The sequence below is a fragment of the Protopterus annectens genome, chromosome 6.part1 (genome assembly GCF_019279795.1).
Source record: "Protopterus annectens isolate FY-2018-M chromosome 6.part1, PAN1.0, whole genome shotgun sequence".
In the NCBI taxonomy this organism is placed as follows: Eukaryota; Metazoa; Chordata; order Ceratodontiformes; family Protopteridae; genus Protopterus; species Protopterus annectens.
Genome location: NC_056738.1, coordinates 37919568 through 37944180, shown reverse-complemented (window position 1 = coordinate 37944180; position 24613 = coordinate 37919568). Strand labels below are relative to the sequence as shown.

Here is a 24613-nt window from a genome sequence, read left to right as displayed (position 1 = left end):
AACTTAATTATAACAATTAAAATATTATTAAACAATCACTAAAACTTGTATAAAATTTATAACATATCATAGCTGTTGAGTATATAATGGAAATTTTGTATATATAAAAATAAACGTCTAAAGCACATAAATACTGAAGCCTAAAAATACATTTAACTAAATCACTATATATATAACTACTAAAATTAATTCTTGTTCAGTGTATATAGGGATGTGCTGCCAAGAACGGCTTGAGTGTGACACGCTCATTCAAACCATGGCCTCTATGGCCCTGTAGCCTTAAGATCCATTTATTTTCCCTCTCTTCAGTATAGTTTTTAATGTCACCTAACCTATTAGATTTTCTTACCAATTCTAATACTGTGAAGCTAAATTTATGAGATGTGCCTTGTTGTAGTACGTGACTAGCCAAAGCATTAGACTCATTTTCTTTATTTATCGCATAAATATGTTCTCTAACACATTCTCTCAAACTTCTGTTGGTCTTGCCCACGTAAAAACATGGGCATTTTTGACATGTAGCAACATATACAATATCTCTTGATTTACAGTCTGCATAGAAATTCATATAATATGTCTTTTTTGTATCAGGATGTACAAAGTTGTTATTACCAGACATGAAAGCACACTGGTTGCAGCTTCTACACGGGAAAGTTCCTTCTCTCATAGATCTAATAGTTTTTTTTTTATTTTCACTTTCATAACATAGTAATCTCTTAAGTGACTTGGTGTTCCTATACGTGGAACTTGGTTTATCCCCCACTATCTCAGCTATTCTATCATCCATTGTTAAGATGTTCCAATTCTTATTTATTACCTCTTTTATTTTTAAATTCTGATTCAAATATGGAATGGTTGACCTCTTGAATTTTTGTACCTGTCTATTATCATCATTAGCTATCTCTTGATAGTTTCCCTTGCGTATATACAAATAGGGTTTCCCTTTACTATTCCTATTAGAATCATTAACTAACAAGACTTTTTCCACCTCTAATGTACTATAGCCTCTTCATTTTAAATTTCAAGTTAGCATTTGTTGTTTAACACCAAGCGTCTCTTCATCTGTTGTAAGGCGAGAGTGTAGTATTTGCTGCACTTGTTGTTGAGGAGAGAGGCAAATGGGTTGCAGCAAGGCTGGCCCCAGCAGCTGAAGATCATATTCACTACTGTTCGATTGAGGGACCACTCATGAGGAATCAGGATAAACCTGCTGTGTTTGCCAGTGTGTTGGTTTTCCCTTGGTATGTGCATTGCAATAAGAAACCAGTCTGAAGAGATCACCCATTCCCAAACCTTCATGGCCTCTCTGCACATGTAAGAATGGGTTTCTCCTTGTTTGTTGATGTACCAGACTACTGACAAGTTTTCCATATGGACTGCAACAGTCCCTAGACTGAAAGGCTTACAACGTTAGTAGGTCTGCTCTCATTTCCAAGACACTGATATGCAACTTGGTCTCCGAGGGGGACCACGTGCCTTAGACCATCTTTCCCATGAAATTCCCCCCCACCCCGGCTGGGAAGTATCTATGGTCACTGCAGATATTGGGGGAGAAAGACAGAATGGTCTGTCCAGAAAGATCCACCATCAAACATGAAATTTGCAAACTGGGGTGAGTTTTTTGAGAAATGACAGAGACTGGTAAAGAAAGGACCACTGCACTGCTAGTGTCTATTGAAAGATTTGCATAAAGAATCTTGCAAGAGGAACTAGAAGAACGGCAGCTGATACTGACCCAGGAACTTGTAACACTAGTTTTGCTGGAGGGGATGGATGAGGCAGTAAGTCCCACACCTGATTTCTCAAAGATGTGATGCAATGAAGAGGTAATGATGACACGTGAGTCGTAGTATCCAGTTGAGTTCCTATAAATTCCAGAATCTGTACAAGGAGTCAGCTTTGATTTGGCAAGATTTACTGTAATGCCTATGGAGTTGGAAATCTGAAGCAAGTAATCCCTGGCTTGTAGCAGTTGATGCCTGGTTAAGGTGGGTGAGGAGCCAAAAGTCAAGACAGGGCAACACCTACAATCCTTTGAGCCTCAGGTGAGCTGCCATCACTGGGGGGCTGTGGTGAGTCCAAAGGGCAGTGCTCTGAATTGATAGTGATTGACTCCAAGCCAAAAGCATAGGTGTCTCCTGGACTGCCTGTCTATTTTGATGTGTCAGTATGCATCCTGGAGATCTAAAGAGCACATCCAATCATCCTTGCACAGAATAGGCAGGATAGACTGAACTGTAACCATTCAGAACTTTGACTTCTTTACATAAGGATTCAAACTGCTTAGATCCAGAATTGATCTTGGGTCCCCTGTTTTCTTTGGCACTAAAAAGAAGTAGGAGTAAGTTCTGAATCCTGTCTGTTCAGACGGGACCTCCTAGATGACTCTTTTTTTGTAGCAGCTTTTGAAATTCTTGAGCTGTGTGTTCCCTTTGGCTGGGTGGAATGTCGGGCAGTTTCTTCCTTTGGACATTAGGTGGAAGGGAGAAGCTATATAGTAATGTCTGGATATGATATTTAGCATCCAATCATTTTATATGATATTTGTCCAGGCGCAACAAGAAATAACCCCTGACTGCCTCCAGAGTTGGACAGTCGGGCAACATTTAGGAGCACTGGTAGGGCCTATCAGAGAAGAAGTCTCTGAAGCACAGGTTTCGCAGACCCCTCTGCTATGGGGTGATGTCTGCCACTGAAACTTCCTCCTCTGCCTCTGAAGGAAGTGTCCCCACACAGGTCTTGAAAAGGTCCCTGAGATTTTCAGAACCACATTTTCTTCCAACCTCACTGGTTTCTAAAGAACATTCATTGAGGGGGTAGAAAACTTGATTCTAACAGCGGATAGGGTCTTTCCCTCCTGCTTGATGCAAGTGAGGATATCTTTCACTGATGGCCCAAACAAGGAGGATCCATCAAAGGGGGCAGTAACAAAAGACTGCTTGAAGGCTTCTGCAAAGTTGCATAGCTTCATCAAAGCATGTCTACTAATGGCTATGCCTGTATCAGCTGCTTGTAAAGCTCCCACCACTGTGTGGAAGATCAGCCTCATTGATGAATTGGCAATAGAAGAAAGAGTAGGCAATTGAGGAGAAACTTTTTTGAGATCCTCCACAGATATGGACTCAGTGAGACAGTTTGAAAGCTCCTTGATCAAATCCCTCTGTATGCGAGTAGAAAGTGCCAGGTATTTTAACAACCTCAGTGCGAATGTGGCTGAGGCATAGATGTGCTTTCCAAATCTGTCCATTGCTCTAGACTCCGTGTTCTGTGGATGGACACAGGAGTTTTGCTCAGCTAGCTCCTTGTTAGTGGCTGCTGTCACAACTATGGCATCAACGGGGACACCCTTACTCTACTGGAAGTTTGTCTGAAGGAGGAACTAAGAATTTGTCTAGGCAATTGGGAATGGGTTCAACAGTGTCTGGTTCCTTCCAAGCCTGGTGGGAAACTAGATCATTAAGTTTATCCACTGGGTGGGGGGTCACCTAAGATGTAGATGGGTCAACCCCGAAAGCCTTCAGGAACACCAACTCCTCAAAAGGAGGAGTTTGGGAAGACCAGCCACTCGTCTGCTTGAGGATTTCCAGGATGTCCCCAAAGACAGCATCAGGTGGTGATCAGGGGGGTCCTTCTCCTTCATCAAAATTGGTGATATCTATGAGAGACTTCATAGGGGAGTCTATGCACCTATTCTTGTCTGTTTTCTTCCACAGTACTTGCACCATGGGGTGTTTGAGGGAGGTGTTGGAAGAAGGGGATATCCCTCTGGGGAATGAGTGTGGGCACTTCCAAAAAATGACAGGACAGATCTCTATGCAAAGAGATGGCCATTTCTACTACCTAAAAGGCTGATAGACCCAGGGATTCCTCTCCCCGCTCCTTGGAGCCAAGGGCACCAAGGACGAGATGTTGGGGTCAGCCCCGGATCCAAACCCTCCATACAGAATTGGACCAGAGTTGTCAAAAGCTGAGGCACCAAGGGAGAGGGATGGATCCAACAAAGTAGGAGTCAAACCCAACCCCTCTGACCTGATGCCAACTTCCCAGATCAGAGACCCACTATGATCTAAAGGTACTGGAGTAGGACTGGTCAGGGAAACTGTTGGAGTTGAGGACGGGAGCTAACTCGGATCCGAAGCAGAGTCTCTCTGGTATCTTGGTTCATGAGACTCCAAGACCACAGGTCAGATCAGAGAAGAAGACAGTATCGGCTGGGCATGTGCACTCATGGATCTGATAGGGGACAGAGTTGGCAGGACCCCCATCTGGATCGAGCCCTGATAAATCTCCACATCATCCTGTCTATATCTGCCTCAGTTAAGCTCCTAGAGGATCTGGATGATGCTGCAGATGTGGGCCTAGAATATTGACTCGGGTTTTAAGTGGGGGAGGTCATATTTATTGTTGGCAGTCTGGTGGGATATTGGCCGGACATTTATATATATATATATATATATATATATATATATATATATATATATATATATATATATATATGCCATTATTCATTTCATGGAAACTACTGTCTGCTAGGCAGGATACTTTCTTTGGAAAAAAGTGATAGCATGAAACTGTATATATACTTCTATACCCCAAATTATTTGAGTTTGTGATTCTGACTCCCCATGTAGAACTAATATATTAATGACTTTATATGTATACTAACCACTTTATCATTATACTTGCATATATGTAACAATGCCTGTTGAAACTTTTATCCCAAGGCTTCTAGTGAAAATAGCTTCAACCCAGTGGACATCCTGGTACTCAAAGCATGCATAAATAAATCAATAAACAAACCCACAGAGCTGATCTGCATGCAATATTTAAAAATGATGCAAAGTGTGCATTAAGTTAAATCAGATTTATTTTTACATCCAATCTAGTGGCTGCAACTGGTTACCAGGGTAACTGCAGAGCTGTATTGATTGTTCAGCAGCAGTTAAATAAATTAAAAAATGTATGCCATGGGATTCACGATACATGGTTAGCTTACCTGTGCCTGTGGTTATTCTACAGAAAAGATAACCAAAATTTCCTTCCACTAATCACTGCTGCCTCCAGTAACAAATTATCAGACCTACAAAGTGTCAAATCAAATTTGCAGATTAATTGCCCTCCCGCCTAAAAAAGAATAGCACTATCATACTTTGGCTCCCTATTAAACAAACAGTACAATTACTTCTTAGGTCACTTCTTCATCCAATAAGCCTTGTCTACCCTTGTTGGACATCTTACAGGTAATTCCTCCAGTTACAGTTTTCGATTGCTACTTTCCTTTGGATACACCTTCTACCCTCTTAGAATAAGCTACACTGCACTGATAATTACTTTTCAATCATGGGACCCAAACTGTAGGAATTCTTATTATTCCCCCAAGCTAAAAGGTATTCAGTATTTCACATTTTTAGTTGCCAATTAAAAAAAAAAACTGACATAAGCTAACTATTCATGTACACCATCTCAATGCTTTCAAGTTCTTCTTTCGAAATATCTCTACCATCTGACTTTCCATCCCTTTTGCTTTTTTTTTTTACCCTTCAATGTTTAATCTCCTTCCTACCACGTTTATCCACCCTACTACCCTAAGTCTGTTTTTATCTTCCTTTCTCCCTCTTAACTGTAAATAATGTACAGGCTACACTTCATAATGTCAAGTTGTGTGTGAGATCTTACTGCCACTTTTAAATGTAAAAATGTTCAGTTATTAATTACTTCAGCTATGTCAGTTTAATCACATTGCATGTATTAAGTTAGCCTCCAGTTGCTATCTTGTTACTATTTTCTCTTTGTGTGTGTATGTCCTGGGCTAACCTGAAAATGGTCCAGGTAGATCAGGGCACTACTTCTGTAAACACATTTACTGTAAGTAAATATATAAAATAAAATAACATAACATAAATAAATGAAGGATGATGTCACTGATATACAAGCAGCTGGAACTCTGCTCAGAAATACTGAGTCTTAATGAGATTTCAGATGTGATAAAGTGAGGGTTATAGGTAGTGCGCCAAGAATGGATATCATGTTGCTTACATTTAATGCTGTGGCTATTCAATTGTAATTAATTTTATCTGTTTGAGTTAAAGCATACAACATCAGTGCTACAAGCTGCATGGACATTAGCCAAGCCAGGTCAAGAGATTACATATGTATGTTCTGTATAACAGCACTGGGATCACTACAATTTTGAAGTTAATAAACATATATCTGCCCATAAGAAAGTTCAAAAGACTTCATTGGACAAGGACTTTGAGGATAATGAACTTAAGCCTACATAGGCCGGAACACTGTGGTGCAGAGAAAGTGGAGGAGGTCACAGATATGATGCACAGCAAACAAATATGAGATAAAGTATTCCACTCCATATGTCAATATGAACAGACACGCTTAAAGGAAGTCATAGAAATACAAAGCTCATGCAGGATACCCTCAAGAAATAAAAGCATAAACAGCAGCCTGAACTGTGAAGGTTCAGCAAAGACTGTATTGGATGTATCACATCTAAAGAAGTTATACTAGGGGCAGTTGGGAGACATTAACATTATCAATCTGTAGTGAGGGATACTTTGAAAAACAGGGCATTAAAAGGAGTATATCAGGGCTCAGAAGGCCAAGAAGGAACATTAGATAACAAAGAAAAATGAGAACAGAGGTTGGACAAGGCAGCATGCATGTTATGAGGTAATGGAGATCACTGATGGCAAGGGGACAGAAAGAGTACAGACAGGTGTGTGGACAGAAAGAGACTAAGGAATATGAAGACTATGCTTTTAGAGAAGGATCCACTGCATGAGGGAAGACAAGCTGACAAAGTTTAAGTGTAAGCTGAAATTGCATAACATACTGTAGACCTACAGCTCCTAGTACAAGACTATAAATGAAACAAGAGAAAACAAGACGTGTTCAGCAAACAAGAGAGATGACACAGATGTGCTTAGTGTAACAGCAAATATATCACAGCCCTTGCAATAAAGATGCATAATACTGAGTGTTAACAAAAAGTGCAAATCTACTTAACCAGCTAAGAAGTACTGCCCAAATAAACTAATTGTGCTGGCACTGGGAAAGTTCCATACAGAGTGCTACTACAGTTAGGACTATGGCAAGTAAATAGTGAACAAAACTGCAGCAAATCAATTACAACTCAGCCCTTCACCTCTGGTTGTTATGGAGAATTATCAGAGGGGTAAAGGGTAAGCAACAACAGTCTGAGCAATCTGACTTCCCAGAAGCATAATTTGCATTCTTTTTTTTTTTTTCTAGGGCCAATTTCCTTTCCAGAGGTCTTTATGACTTGGAAGTCTCCAGATAGTCATCATAACCTACACATAGATTTTCACTTGGAAAAACTGCATCTGGATGGTGCTTAGACATTCATACATTTAGGATACTAAAGAATCCAGTAAATAGCAGCTATTTATTAACTCTGTAGGTGAACTCCCAAAAATGGACACCGTGTAATGCAGGAAGCAAAACATCCAATAATACATTCAGCAGAAGGTCACATACAGAAACATAACTTATGCAAGACTGGTGTAATACAAAATCTGCACTTTGAGCATAACATTACCTCTGCGTAGAGTGTACTTTCTCTCTACCATGACAACAGTACACTGCTACATATAAATAAACATGATCTAGCTATTTTTCATCCTTCGTGGCATTTCTGTACTTTTCAGCTTCCTCTGAGCAAAATACCTTTAGTTAAATGAAATGATGCAATGTTTTCTTTAGAACTTTGACTTCCTAGCCTGCACACTCTAGGAACTACAGTATTTGAAGGATTCTAGTCCAGAAAAACCCAGGGAGCAAAGTATTTAAAGCCTTCCTTTTTTTTCTACTACAGGGTTTGATAAACCATACCAAGTCTCTAGCAATTCACAGCTCTTTTAATCATTCACAGGTGCGTCTTTCTCTCCTACTTTACCCATAACTACTGGGTCTTTGGGGATTCAGTTTTGTTAATATGTATTATCAGACAGCCGCTGAGGGCTGGAAAGTCAACAAATCTGATACCACTTAAGAGACACGTGGAATGAGGAGTGCTTGTGGCAGACAAATAATTCATTACTTTACATACACATTCCAGTTTAAGTACTATTTTTATATGACAAGAAAAAGATCATTACAATATGTTTAAGGCATGACAAAGAAACAAAAGCCAGACATAATTACTGAAAAAAAATTACTAAGATTCAGTCCAGAGGGTGCAAAACTAAATGGTAATTCTGAGAACTACCATTCTGATCAATGGGCAGGGCATTCTGAAGGACAAGAATGGCCCCTATAATTCAGTCTCCAGTGAACACGGTGTACTGTAGGAAGCAGAAAAGTTTAGCCAAAAACAGAACATTACGTCAGTAAGGCCAACACCATCAAGCCATTCAAGTGTATGACAAATTTAAAAATTATGATAACAATGCTGCAGGGACACTACTGCTACAAACAGCATCATGTTAAAATGCTTTTTAAGTTACTGATCATAGTGCTCAGGGCATAATAGTGAAAGCTGTGGTTCAGTACAGAACAGCACCCAACTACAGTAGGAGAAGCAGGACAGGGAAATAAAGATGAGTGGGGGAAGATGGAGTATGTACACTGAATGGTAAGCTTGGCAACATTTTAATAAAAATATGTGGAAACACCAACAATTCTAGAAATTTAAATTATTTGAAAAATCTAAAAGAACTACACACATGGAATGTGACAAAAAGCAAATTAAACAACTTTAATAAATAAATAAAAACAGAACTCTTTCTTCTGCAAATCTGCACATACTTCACTGGACTCCATTAAAACAAGTGCAATTAAACTGAACTGACTAATGTTTTTTGACTGTTTCTGTCTCTTCTGTAATGCACATGCATCACTCCAAGGCATTACTGTTAGTTTACATCTTGCGCAGGACTATAAAAAGCTTTTCTAACATGATTTTTCACACTGTTTCCAAGGAATAATATTCATAAACATGCACAATATGCTCTATTAAAACTGTTTACCTTTGCTGCCATGCCTGCTTCATAAAATGCTTTGTCTACTGGGATAAGTTCGATGTGTCGCAATAGTGAGATAGAAATTTTTGCTGCTACAGTACCCTGTGAACAGGTTAAAGCAAATTAGGACCAGAATAAGTACAGCTCTGCTATAGAAACCTGTTTTACTACAGGCTACAGTTTACTCCTAGAACACTTTACATGTCTTTGTCATTTGCACAATTAAAAAATAGTCTTCCCCTTTCCAGTTTTAATATAAAAGAAATTCATTTTAAAGCCAATGTTTAGAAAATGTAATAAGATGGGTCAGCATAACTGACATTATCCTACAACAAAAACTGTAATAGTGACTAATAATTATCTGCAATACGAGAACCATCAATGACTTTTATGATGTTTGTAGTCCATGAAGAGCTGAGATTATGTTCAAATATTTTTAAACACCTTTATTAAATTGTTAGTTAAGACATAGGCAAACATACATTTATAGAAAAGAAAGCACAGTATATTAACATTTCCAAGTACACACATTATACATCACTGGTTTTCTTTCTTTAAAACTATCATCAGCCCAACATTACATAAATTCTAAATTCCTGCCTTTCCTTAAACCTCACTTCTCCTGCTGATCATTATTCTGCATGTATTGTTTCCACAATTTACATTTATTTCTATGTAATTTGCTCCTTCCCTTTTCAAAATAACCTTCATCCATTTCTTTTATCTCTTTCACAATATTCAACATTTCAGACAATTGGTTTAGACATTGATTTCCATTTTCTAATTATTGCTTTTTGGCAGCCAACGGAGTTAAACTTAATAAGACCTTACTATGTCTAGGTAATTCAGTTCCTGTGTCCCAGCTCAAAATAATCTTTGCTTAGTTACAGCCATTTACTCACATTTCTGACAGAGTACTCTGTAGGGATTTTTTTTAAATTTGCCAACTCATTACACTCTCAAAACATATGTTCACAGTTACCTCTTTCTTCCCCATCTTACCTCCAATATTTACTATCTACCTGGTGAAATATTTTTTCAAATCTGCTTGAAGTATAACAATACTTATGCAAATACTTCCAAAAATCCTAAACATTCTTGACAGCTAATGTGTAAACATAAAATGTTTTCCTCTACTCCATTCTGTATTAATTTTCATTTTATTTATAATCGTTATGTGTGGTTCTGAAAAATACAGTATACATGAGTACCTAACTTTTCCAGTACAAATGTTCAGCTATAATTGTGTTGTGTTAATACAAGATCTCTGAAATGTAAGTCTCAGATAATGTATAACCTGATCTATTTTAAGTTTAGATAACACTGAAATATGTGAGTCAAAAATTACAATATTTCCAGACTATAAGAGCCTAGTAAGTTAATGTATATCTAGAAGAAATGTTCCATTCTTCCTGCACGATTAAGAATGTCAAAGGTTAATGCTGTTTTCCTTAATTAAATGTACAAGAAATTACTTGAATTGTTCCAACAAACTACTATAAAAAAGAGCTTTACTGATGGCAACATGTCAGACTTATAACCCATTGGTCTCCTAATAGAAGTAAAGTCATGTCTAGCCAAGCAGATTGGTAAAGTAACTGCTCGAATTACCAAGTGAGGTTAAAAGGGTTATAGTGTTCTGCTGGAGTCCTGTTTCTGTTACCTAACTTTGGGTTTATATTGCCTGACAGTATAAACAAACACTTTAAAAGAAAAAGACTTTGAATTATTTCTTTTTAATACAACTTGAAACAAGTTATTAGTATCATCGGTTCTATCAGTGGTGAACCAGGCAGGAGTCAAACCTAGAATCTCCTGATCCACAGTCACATTTACAACAAGATTTGCTCACACATTACTGAGATCTATGGGCAGAAAGTATATCAAATTACGGTTTGGTAAAGCAAAACAGTGTGCAAGCAATGAATGGCCTCACATGATAAAATGCCACCATATCAGAAACAGTGCACAATTCCAAAGGAAGCAGATGACATCAGAAAATATATTAAACAGTGGGAGAAAAAAAGGGCAAAATAAAAAGGCTATCAGTCCATCTAATACACCTTTGAGACCAGTTAAGAATAAAATGGAAGATCTACTATCTACTGCTTAGTATTAGATTTAAGGTTAATAATAATAAATACATAACTCATGTAGCACATACTGTACCCAGTGCACCAGACATGGCCATCATATTGAGTTGCAAAAGCAAGTATTTTTCAGTCACTAATTTGGATAATGGATTTTTTGCAATTCCCATAACTGAAGATTCCCCAAACAGATTTAATTTTACTTATGAAGACCAGCAATATTTAATGATTAGGTTACCATAAGGCTGCTTAACAGTCATGGTTTTTCCATCAAGCCTTAGCCAAAGTGCTTAGGCCACATAATAAGGGAGACAAAATTATTCAGTACATAGATGATATATTGATTCAGAGAGGCTAAACAAGAGCATTTTCAAATACTACATGAAGTTTTTCAGGTTTTATAAAAACAGGTTTTAATGTGAGCATGCAAAAATGCAATTGTTACAAGAATCAGTAGTTTCTAGTCATTGCTATACAGGCTCTCATTAGACTTCCCTGCCAAGAAAGGGTGTGGTGAATCATACAGAGCCCACTGTCCAACAATGTAAATGATTTACAGAAATTCTTGGTAGTAATGACTTACAACCATCAATTCATGGAGAATTATGCACTCACAGCATATCCACTGTATAAACTGCTTAAAGCAGATGTGGCAGGGACAGATTTTGTACAATGGACAGAGACAGTACTGAAAGCAGCACAAGACTTAAAACAGAAGCTAGCAATGGCTGCTGAGTTAATCATGCCTACATTATGTCATCCCATCTATCTTCTGGCAGCTACCAGTGAAGACAGTATCTCTATAGTTAATGTACAAAAATGGCCATGGAGTACACGTGGGTCTATGGTTAATAGTCAGAGACAAAATCCATCAAACAGCTTTTAACTGAACACTACCCAAATGTGCTTTTGTTGTATAGGCTAATCATCATAACTCCTTCATCAAATAGTCATAGTTGGCCATCTTCAGTATAGGATAGCAAACCCACCCTTTCCCCACTGTAGTGCGATCTTGGAGTTGGTATACATAATTAGCGGGGGGGGGGGGTGCAGCCCCTCACATAATGAATGTCCAGTGTTAATGTAATCTTCCTGTTGTTCTACTTCCCTGTGGTCAACTATGAGTATTCAATGAATGGATTTATGATGATCAGTCTATACAATAAAATGCAAGTTTGATGAGTAGTGTTCGCTTAAAAGCAGTTTGATGGATTTTGTCTTCGACAATTAACCATAGACTCAAGTACACATGGGAATACAGAGTAAATTAAGATCAGTCAGCTTTTTCAGTTCCATGTTAACTCCAGTAGAGAAAAGGTACTATCCTTGTAACCAAGCATTGTTAGCTATATACGGGAAGCTTCATAGTCTGCTTACATTACACAGTTTGCTCCAGTAATAGTGCAGACACCAAATCATGCTATCAAGACTCTTTTCTACTCTACAGATCACATGGCAATCAGCAAGACAAGATTTGCTAAATGGCTAACAATTTAAACACAGAAATAAGAAGTGGAAACAAGGGATCACTATTATCACAGCACTTGTTGTATAATGTAAATCCACACAGTTGTCAGGATGAAATTCAGAAAGTCCAACTTGCAAATGTATTTGTCTATGTGGATGGAGCTAGATATTGGGATGAAAGAAGTTACAAAACAAGGTTTGCAGTGTATGCTGTTGATGGGAGTACAATACAGCTCTACAAAGTTACAATACCTGGGCATATGTCAGCACAAAGAGTAGAGTGGGAGACAGTGTTTTATGTATTGCAAATGACAAAGGAAGAAGATGGGAGAGCGAACATTATTAGTGATAGAACGTATGTACTGACAGCTCTTACCATACATTTAGCAGTCTGGAATAGGTGGGGCTTTGAGAATAGTAGCAACAAGTCACTACACATATAGAAAGACTGAAACAGATTTTGATTTGGAACCACAGCACCCTCTAAAATGGAGTCTGTGCAGGGTTAAAGCACAACAGCCATCATTATCGAGGACATGCAGCTGCAGATGCTGCAGCAAAAGAAGCAGATAAAATGGGAACACCTTTATATCTCACACCAAAAGTGTCATGGTCATTAAAGTTAGTATACACATACACAGAAGCCCGATAATGCTGAAGACCTACTGCTCTACAGAAATCTCAGGGTCTAGCAGATGAGCTCGGTAAATATAAAATACTGCCAATGGGTCCAGGAGCAGAGAATGATGTACATGAAACTCAGAGAGGTCAGAATTTGCCATATGTACCAACTCGTCTAGTTAAGCAAATGCTAAAAAACATTCACCAGATTCTGGGAAACATGTCAGCAGAAAAGCTATGGCCAATAGTAAAACACAAGTATTGGCATCCACATTTGAAAAGGTTCTGCAAGACCATAGTAGAGGAATGTATAGTGTGTTTACAGACAAATTCAACCTGTGAAAAAACAGTTAGAGAGACTTCCTGTATCAGGTGGACCTTGGTATAGTGTGCATACAGATTATGTAGGGCCACTGCCTCCGGCAAAGAGAGGGTAAAGATAATTGCTGGTTGTTGGGGATACATTTTCTAAATGAGACAAAGCGATACCATCCAAATATTCTACTGCAAAAACTACAGCATTAGCACTGCGGACACATTTTTTTACACTGGGCTGGCCTCAAACAATAGAATCAGAGAGTGGTCCACAATTCACCAGTCAAGTCATGAAAGAAATGTGCAATCTGTTGGGGATCCAGCACAGATTTCATCTGTCATAGGTTCACAGGTATGTACTAGGCTATCTGCCCGAAGGCATTTATAAGCCTAGCCAGAATGCGTTGGCCCTTAGATTAGTTCCCTGTGCTTCTGTCCAGCAGAGCCACTGAAGTGATCCCTGGGGTAAACTTTCTGATTCCCATCCACTCGTCATGGTTTCTCTTGAAGAGGGTTAGTGAGGAGCTCTGTCTAATGTAGATTGGAATCTTGTTCTAGAGCATGGGAAGTCTGTGGCACAGGAATCTATCCCTCCAGCACGTCCTATTTATTGCTGTGGTGAGGTTTAGATCCCAGGAGCATGTGGCTCGAGGAGATATGGTTTTCTTTAGGTGGAGCATGTCCATCAATTCTGGGTTGGACATGGCCTTATATGTCAGGCAGAGATCACCTCTGAGTAGGCAGTATGCAATTGAGTACAGCTGGAGTTTCTTCAGTAGAGATGCATAGGGCATCTGCTTGAGGCCAGTGATTCTCTTGGTGAGGTACTTCTGTGGTCTTTCCAGTTGTTGCAGGTGTCTTGTAAGGTACATCCCAGATGGGGCATTGTACTCTACGATGGGTCTGATGAGTGATGCGTAGAGGGGCTCAATGACCTCTTTCGATCTGGATGCAAACCCTTTTGTGATTAGGTGGGCCACATAGAAGGATTTTCTAACCACTTTAGCAATGTGATTATCAAAGGAGAGGTTACTATCTACCTGGGTCCCCAGATCACTTACTACGTCTTCCGTATTTAGGGGGCTACCACCTATGTGGTAGTTTGTGGGTAATTAGTTTTTTCTAAAGGGGATGACTATGCACTTTTTGGCATTTAGCTTGAGGCCATGGTTTTGACACCAGGTATCTGTCTCAGTGAGACCCTTTTGGAAGGAGTCTGTGTCAGCCGGAAAATCAATTATAGCCCCTAGTTTGCAGTCGTCTGCGAACTTGGTCAGCCATAGTCCTCCTGTGCTTGCCTGTACCTCTGAGAAGTATATGCCGAACAGGAGGGGTCCTAGGACTGAGCCCTGGGGAATGCCACTTGTAACTGGTTTAGAGTTAGACCTAGCTCCCACATCTCTTACCATGTGGGTTCTGTCCGTGAGCCAGTTGGCAACCCATCTGGTGATGTAGGGGTTTATGTTCAGGATGGTGAGCTTGTCTATAATACCTGAGTGGGGAATGGTGTCGAAGGCCTTTGCGAGGTCTAGGTAGGTTATGTGGACCACCTTTCCCTCGTCTATAGCCTTGGTAACTGTCTCAAAGAAGTCCACCAGGTTTAGGAGGCATGATCTGTCCTTAACAAAGCCGAACTGGGTAGGGTCCAGTGTTTGGAGGTTCCCAGTGTCTCTGTTAATGAGATCCTTGATGATGCACACCATAGCTTTGCAGACCAAGCTAGTCAGGCTTATAGGGCAATAGTTCCCGGGGTCCATTGTGGCTCCACCTTTGTGGACTGGAATAACCGTTGCTGTGCACCACTCTGTGGGCAAGTAGCCTGTGGAGAGGCTGAGTTTAAACAGTGTGTTTAGGTGAGGGATTAGTTCATCTTTGAGCTCATGTAGGATGCAGCCTGGGACACCGTCCGGTCCCATTGATGCTGTGTTTTTGGCTTTGGAGAGGGCTGTTTTAACCTGAGTGTCTGTGATTTCAGGGGCACTACATTCTTCTGGTATAGTTATGGGTCCTTTTGAGGTGAGAATGGGGTGAAGTCTGCACTGAACCTGTCTGCCAGGATGTTGGCTATATCAGTCAGTTCAGTGTATTTTGTGCCATTCTGCACTAACTCCGAGCAGATCTGAGACTTAGAGTCTTGACATAGCTTGTGGTTATCTTTGGAGTCCATGGCAATTTTTCTTTCAAAGCTAGCCTTGGATGATTTTATGAGGGAATGTAGTTTGTTGCTGATACTGATCAGGGATGTCTTCCCTTCTTGGGATTTTACTCTTTTCTGTACTAGTTTCCTCCTTCTGTTGTATAGCTTGTTTATGGCAGAGGTCCACCAGACTGGTTTCCTTTTCTTGGAGGAGTGAGTCTTGATTTTGTTTGGGATAGCACGATCCATGTATTCTTGTAGGTGCCTGTAGAGTGCATTAGTAAAGGATTTTGCAGCTTGGACCGCGTTATCCTTTAGCATGGGGCTTTGACCATCCTAAGTCAAAAGAAAATGTAGAAAGAATGAACAGAACTCTCAAAGAAAGATTAAAAAGGTCTCTCTAGAAAAGGGAACCAACTGAGTTCAACATATACCAGATATTCTATTAGGAATCAGTGCATCTCCAAGTGCCAAGACAGATAATATACTTTATGAGCTGAAGACAGGCAGACAGATGCCAGTGCATTTTCCACTTGACCCTAATACCCTGGATTCCAGTCCTGAAGTTGCAGTAGTACAGCATAAAGTATGGCTAATACAGTTTAATTACTTTTGTATAAATGTAAATTTGTCTATGTCACAAGTGATAATTCAGTAAAGGTGTGTTATAAAAAAAAGCCAACTACAAAAGTCTTTGACAGAAAAAACATTTGCTGAAAAAAAAATCTTATTAAAGTACCACCAGAACTCACTGTACAGTTACAGCCAAGGGAAAGAGGAACGATTAAATGTTTTTTTTTGCAAGTAGGTCCCTGTAATAGTAACTGGGAAGGTCCTTATGTTATTATTTCACAGTTTAAAGTACAGTGTAAGAAAAGAAAAAGAGTAGAAAAATGCAAGACAAGACAAACTGGTGCACCTAAATCAGTATAAAATAATTCAGCAGTAAGTGATAACAACTATACTGTTTTTATTTTTCAGTTTTAGAAAATCAAGTATCAACATCATCTCAAGAAGCTTGCTAAAGAAATGAGAAAGAGTAATCAAAATGAAAAACATCTCAATGTTATGATACTGAAAGCCATGTAAATATTTCTAGTTTATAGTGTCACAGCTTTTTCTATGCACTACCAATCTGTACTACCTGTAAAAATGTTCAGTATTACTGTGTTGTTTCATTTCATGTGGTTATAGATCACCGTGTTTCATCCAGTAATGTAGAAGCTTAAAAACAGCTAAATATTTGGAGTTAATCATGATGTTAACATTGGTCATGTTAATATATGCAGTATGTACAACTAATTCCAGCCAGCCTGATCAGGTTAAAAAATGTGAAAAAACAGCAAAACAAAAGGCTGTCAGTGCAGAATATTGGGTTGCACAGTTTATTTAATACCTTCCTTGCCATGCAATATGCCTATTCAGATATTGTTAATAAAACTAATTGCTGGATATGTATTCAGAAACCAGGATCATGGGGAGGGGTACCATTAATACTGTACCAATGTCATCTCATATAGAGTATTTTAAGAGATACATAAAAATAGAAATCAGCCTATATCAAATGAAAGTAAAATGTTGTCTCTTTGATTAATAAGACTGGCAACATGTTCAGTGTGTTTTCAATAAAATAGTACAAAAATAGTAGGAACATGCTAGTGCAATATAACAATACGTCATACATGTATTCATACTAATAAAGCTGTCTCTCAAGAGCAGCTATATGGGTTAATATTAACAGTGACAAAACAAAAATAAAGAGAATAGCAAAAGCCTACACCTACTCTGACTGTCATAACTACATCCAGTATGATACTTCTACTAGTGCAGGCCATAACAACAAGTTACTCCAGGATGGGTATTAAGTGGGGGTTCTTCAGATGAATGTTCATAGTTATATACTTTATTAAATCAGTTGTTCACTGAAAGTGTTTTTGCACAAAATTATAGTAATCACTTACAAGCTTTAAGAGAAAGCGTATGTATTTTGTACATGGAACTAAAGCCTATAAATGGTTGCAGCAGAAAGGTTAGGTACCGGTTTAGTGAGATAAGGACAATTGAAAATATTACTAAATTAAACATAAGCTGTAGATGAAGGGAAGTAAAACCAGAAACAATAAACTATGTAAAACAACTAAAAGCAGTGGGAAACTTAGACTTGGGAAATTACGCAATTTCAGAAGCAGATATATTTCCTTTGTATGGAGTAGCCAAGGCTATCTGGGAACTTAGAATAGGTTTTGAAGTTAATGGCAGCTTTAGCCAATGCTACATATGGTGCAAATATACATATCGCAGCAGAAATGACAGTTAAGCAGACACTAGTGCTACAAAACAGGGTGGTCTTGGATTACTTACTGGTGGTGGAAGGGGATACATGCAGTATAAATGAAATGGAATGCTGCACTTATATTCCAGGTAACTGTGAGTCTATTAAAACATATACAAGTTATAGAAAAGGTGGGAGAAGTTATACAACCCAACTACGATGATTCTTGATTTAAATGGTTAAGCAGTTTGTTAATAAGCTGGAAAGGACCGTTCATTACAATTTTTCTTTCATAATATTTGCTTTGTTTTTGGGTTCATGTGTTTTTAATGTTAAGGTTTTGCTGTGCTCAAATGTTTACTTCAGTTCAAAATATTGATGTAGTAGTTAATTTTGAAATAAATATGGTGTAAGTCCATATAATTTACTTAAAAAGGGGGAATTGATAGCTGTTGTGTAAATATAAAATGATCTCCCCTACTCCATTTTGCATTAAGTTTTATTTTACTTATACTTGTTATGTTAAGGTCGGGTGGCACAATGCCAGGGTATAGGCTAGGCTTGTAAAGGCTCCAGGGCCATTAGCCTAGTACACACCTATGAACCTGTGTGTAGTTCTGAAAAATATAGTATATATGAATAGCTAACCGTGTTCAACTATAATTGCTGTGTGTTATCTTAAGATCCTTGAAATGTAAGAGTCAAAGCTAATGTATAAGCAGATGGAAAACTGGAATGAGGCAGTTTAGCATAAATCCCAATATTTCCACACTTGTGAAGCCTAATAAGTTAATATACAGCCAGGAGGAATTTTCTACTCTTCCTGTATGATTAGAAGTGTCAAAGAGTAATGTTGTTTTTCCTAATTACATGTACACGAAATTACTTGTATTTTTCCTAAAAAGAGCTTTGTTAAAGGACAGTCATCAGTCAGACTTGCAGCCCACTGGTCTACAAGAAGATAAGTTGTGTCTATTCAAATAAGCTGGTAAAGTAACTGTTTCAATAGGCAGTGAGGTAGAGGCTTACAGTATCCTGCTGAACTCCAGTTTCTGTTACATAACTTTGGGTTTGTGTTGTCTGACAGCATAAACAAACAGTTAACAGGAATAAGACTGAGTAATTTCTTTTTAGTACAGCTTGAATTAAGTTTTTAGTATCATCAGTTCTATCACTTCTGAATTTTGTTGCATACTTAGGAGCCATACATATGTTTTCCCATTGCTCTCTTGTAAACTGCTTTTCCCGCCCTTCTTCATGATCTTTTCTAAACTTTGACTGATTTTCATAGTTATCGTACAATATTTTACATACCCTACTAAATTATCCTTTTTCAAACAGCAGCTTCTGTTCTAGATTCAACTAAAAACTCTACCAGAGTATGTCTTTCACTTAGGATTCCACTCTCACTTTTGCTTTGTCTACTCTAATATCGATCCCTGGTAGGGAACCCATTCTCTAGTCTGCAGTCCAAGTGTCTTCTTGGCCTCATTCCAATGTATCATCTTTCCCACTCTTATAATTTGCTCCTATTACCTTGGTTCTTTTGTCAGTTTTCTCCAGTAAATGCCAGCCTCCTCTTGCCTATTTTATGTATCCCTACTTGCAGTCATCTCTAATGGCAAAATCTTCTTCCTATAGTCTAAAGTTGGCTTAGTTCTTAGAATTCTTTCTGCTACTTAATGAATATAATATTCTGTATGGCTTTCATTCTTCTTCTTAAGGATCTAATATAAAATCCCATTTTCTCATTTCTTGAACTTCCCGAATTTATCATCCCTTTCCATTATAAATTATAACCTTCTGCATGTATTATGTATATCAGCCTTAACTGTGTAGCTCTAAAACATCACTTCAAATCAGATAATCCTAAACCACATCGTTCTTTTGGAAGGGCCACGATATCACACTTAACTATTATCCTCTTCCAACCACATAAATTCTATCAACTCTTGATTAATTATTGTCCATAATGTCTCCTCTAGTTGATAAAAATATGCCTGACCTATATATAAAACTAAAGTGACTAAAAGCATTTTCACTACTTGGATTTTACTATCCATATCTATAAACAAGAGCTTCCAGTTTCTCAGTTTTTAGATCACCTTTTGTTTAGTCTGTCTCTTCCCATGTATACTTAGCTGCCATAACAGAAGTCTTTTAACCCATACTCATAAATAATTCATCTGATTGTTTCCCCATAAATACGGCTATTGTTGAACCAGTTCTAGGCTATAGCCTTTGTTTTATCTTCACTTATTTTTTTATCCCAAAAATGTTTAAAACACCTTGAAATTGATACACAATATTGAGACGCCCTTTTCTGGATATGTCAGGTATAAAATAATATTATCTGCAAACAAAGCCAACTTTTCTTGATTGCCATACCAATTATATCCTTTAATGTCTGGGACCCTTATTTTCTTTGCCAATGGCTCTAAATCTTAAGCAAAAAAACAAAGGGAAAACAGGATCCCCCTGCCTGGTTCTTCTGTTCAAATACAACTTATCAGAGAAGAACCCTCCCATTTTAATTCTTGCCTCTGATCCATCATATATCCTTCTAATTAACCTTATTATTCTATCAGGAAATGCAAATGCTTCCATTGCCCTACTCATAAAATCCCTGCTTCCTCAGTCAAATGATTTCCCTGCATCAATAACCAACAACAGTGGTATTTTCTTATATTCCTCTTCACTCTGGATTATCATTGTTCTTTTTATGTTGCCAAATGTTTGCCTCCCCTCCACAAAACCACAATGCTCCAAATCTAACAATTCTGATAACAATTCTGATAACACCTTGGCCATTCTTTTAGCTAGTATAGACTTCTAAACTTTATAATCATGGTTTACAATTGAAATGGGTCTGATGGGTCATTACCATCTTTGGGTAATACAGATTTCACCGTTTCCTTCCAAGATGTTGGTGCTTTCCCACCTTTAGAATACTGTCCTAACTTTCAAATATCCACAGGAATACCATCTGTTCCTGAAGATTTTCCTGCAGATATATTATACATAGTTGTTTTCATCTCATCTCCTCCTATTTTAAATATAAGCTGCCCAGCCTTTTCTGCCTCTAACCTTGGCATAATTAAGTCTTCTATAAATATTTCCATTTGTAATCTTTCTTCATTTCCACATTCCTATGCTCTATACAAATTTTCATATTTTTCTGAAATATTCCCAATACCTCTCCAGGATCACTGTTTATTTTTCTTATTACATGCTCCATAAGTCTGGCAACAACTTTTTCTATTGTCTGCTGGCTACGTGATTGTGCTAGACGTTTTGTGCTCTAGAATAATTAATAATAATAAAAAAAAAAAAATAGCTGCTTAAAAGTAATCTTTTGAAACTCAAACGTGTTATACAAATATTCCCTTATTTTCTCTTTATCATTCTGCAGTTTGCCCTCTTGTTCTGTAATAGTCCCCTTATTCTATAATACTTTAACCTTTGTCAGCCCCTGTAAATAACATAGTAAAAAATGGAAACTGTGGGAATAATGCATACAGAAAAATGTTTTGGAGAAGGAATGAAGTTTAAGAGAAGGCAGGAACTGAATAACTTATATAATGTTGCCTGTATTATAGGATATATAACAATATAAGTGATGTATAATGTTTATAAATGTAAACCTGTTAATTTGGTTTGATTACTTCTATATCAATGTAAGTTTGCCTAAGTCACAAGTGATTATTCAATAAAGGTGTAAAAAAACTCTATCTGCATCCCAGCTTGATGATTAGTGAGGTTAAGATGCTTTCTGAACATGCTCTGTGATAAAGTGGGATAAAAGTCTGCCTGCATCCTAGCTTCCTTGCCTTTTCCAGTTGTAACTCTGCTTCTTCCCTTTTTTCTTAACATGCATATGGCAAATGGTTGCTTAATTTAAATCCATAGTCATACAGACTTAATTACATAACTGATCTAAATGTATTTTTCAGTTATGTATTATGTTATCTTGTCATATTCTTGCTATTTTCTTGTGTTTTTATGTTTCTTTTACTATGATGTGCTGATTGAGCTTGAGTCATGCCTGAAAAGGGATCTTGCTCCACTGCAGTGAATAAAATAAACAGCTCAGAATGTTGCCGGGATTGAGAACATTTGGTAATATACCAGTAGAGTGCTCCTCCAGGAATGGTAGCTTCTAATTACATCTATAGATGACTGGAGCTCAAAGTGAAACAAATGCATACAAGAAGTGCCAAAGGTCATCCTTTTTCTAATTACTCTTGAAAAACTCAACATCCTTTGACTCACTGTTCAAATACACTAAGAGCATCTAAGCAATGCATTCTTATTATCTTTACTTGTATATTATAAATGTGTTCACTATCCTACTCTGTAGTACCAACAGGTGTATAAACTTACAGCCTGCACAAGGAGGGAACCCTGTTTGCAGAAGCACTCTCAAAAGACAGACCCTCAAAGTGTAAACCTGCCAGAGAAATGTGGAGGATGGGAGTATAGGAAGCTGACTTGAGAGAAACTTGAAATCAGTAGCAGGTAAGATGGAAACAATAACTTGTTTAGTGTCTTCAAGTCTGTATTTGCTAACAAAGTAAGGGGTGCTTTCATTAAGTAAGCATATAAACTGAAGTTAAGGTGAGAAAGGCGGTTAGCGTTTTTCTGTAATGTTCACTACACCCTGAAAGATGCAAACAGATTGCTCTTGATCTAAAAGTTGGTAACTGACATTGGTATGTCACATCCCATTTGTCTGATCTTAGAGACATGAAAGGAAAAGGAGCATACGCAAAATGTGGAATTCTCTCATATTCTACAGTATGTGCTACAAACAATCAGATTTTTTTGTTGCAGAAAATGTGGCATTCTATGGTTGCAACTACCATGTATTTTATCTCTGGCACTGGGGACCATCAATGTTTGTTTAACAATGAGCATACAAAGAGATGTCACAGTGGTTCTAGAATCACAGGAATGAGCCCAAAACCCACACAGATCAGTAGCACTCCTATATCAAAGCAACCTGAACCTCTAAGATGGAGGAAACAGCAAAATCTGCTGAGGGATTTCAGATGTGAAAACATCTAGCTGGTAATGACATTTAGCTTGAGTTCTGAAAAACAGATGTGACCTAACCATACTTCTTTTGAAAATAACTTCCTTTCTAACGATTTTTTTGCCCAAACCCTTGGGCTATCAAATCTACACAGTCATGAATGACACTTACTCTCCTCATCCTGCATCCCAACCCCAAAATACCTAAACCATCTTGTAGGAGCTGTTCTTTTCTACAGAAGATTAATATTCTGGCAACAAAACTTACATGCAGATACACACACACATATTTCAGGCAGGGGCAATAATGCCTTTATAGCCTGTCAATACGTTATAATAGTCATCTGCATAATAATTTCCCAAGCTCTTCTTAAAATATCTAAAAAAGTGCTTGTTTTAATGTAACTGGGTAGTTTATTTCACTTATAGGGTATCCCAGTGAGGAACAAAAGTCAGTAGCTGGGGAACTATTACTACTGGGGCTAGAATTTTTATTTCTGCCTCATCTTCAAGGATTATGCTACACAATGGCTAACAATGCATGTCTGATATCACTCTGCAAACTTCATGCTTAACTTAAGTGTGCTGTGGGCATGCACATCCAAACACTTTTAGCTGTGCACCTCAGCTAGCCTCTGTTCTCCATCAGAGGTCATTTGTTCCACTGAAGTAAACAGAGCAGATCATCATTTCTGTCCTACATATCTCCCTTGCCTAATCCTCCAGCTTCAGGTTCTTAAGTTAAACTTTAAATGCTGGGGCTGCAGTCTGGTACCTTGTCAGTGCACAAACAGGTCAAACAAAGTACAGTTTTGTACCTACCATAAATGTAGATGTTCGAAGATCCACATTGCTGCAGTCCTTACACTTGGGTAGTCCGCTGTCCTCGGTCGGCCCGAATATCAAAGTATAAGGCTGACGTCAGTCAAGGCGCATTTGACTGACATCAGAACGTCAGGGTACAAATGCGCATGACCGACGTCATATCCTCAGTCTTTTCTTGCCCCAGATGTCAGAAGACCCTAAAAAGAAAGGTCAAAACCAAAAGACAGCAAACAACCAACCAACCACCCTTGACTAATAATATGTACAATATATACAATATACACCATATTGACAACCCAACCCACACAACCGCCTCTAACCACAGAGGGGAAGGAGGGAGGGTAAATTGGACTGCAGCAATGTGGATCTTCGAACATCTACATTTATGGTAGGTACAAAATTGTACTATGTTCTTCATCTCACATTGCTGCAGTCCTTACACTTGGGTAGAATCCCAAAGCAGAGGTAAGGGAGGATGGCAAAACTATATGAAGCAGGAGCTGCCAAAATGCCCTGCAAAATAGCAGTGGCAAAACCAGCCCTAGATTTAGAGTAAAGTGGAAGGTGATAATGCCTAGAGAAGGTATGCACTGAACTCCAAGTAGCTGCCTCCAAAATATCCTTAGTTGCCACCCCCCTTAAAAAGCTGTCGAAGTGGCAGTAGCCCTAGTGGAATGAGGCCTAATCCCAGCTGGAATCTCCTTGCCATGATGGGAATAACAGAAAGCAATGCAAAACCCAATCCACTTAGAAATAGTTTGTTTTGACACAGGCTTGCCCTGAGAACTCAAAGCAAAAGAAACAAATAACTGCTGAGACTGCCTGAACCCTTTAGTTCTGTCCAAATAATATCGCA

General features: G+C 38.3%; 1 protein-coding gene across 2 annotated transcripts in view; it reads right to left on the bottom strand.

Annotated features, from left to right (window-relative positions):
- Positions 1-24613, bottom strand: part of IFT172 (intraflagellar transport 172) — a 3348311-nt gene that overhangs the window by 353002 nt on the left and 2970696 nt on the right. For both annotated transcript variants that reach the window (XM_044075467.1, XM_044075468.1), the window contains exon 43: positions 9003-9098. In XM_044075467.1, coding sequence (XP_043931402.1) covers positions 9003-9098 — 96 coding nt within the window. The remainder of the gene's footprint in view (positions 1-9002; positions 9099-24613) is intronic.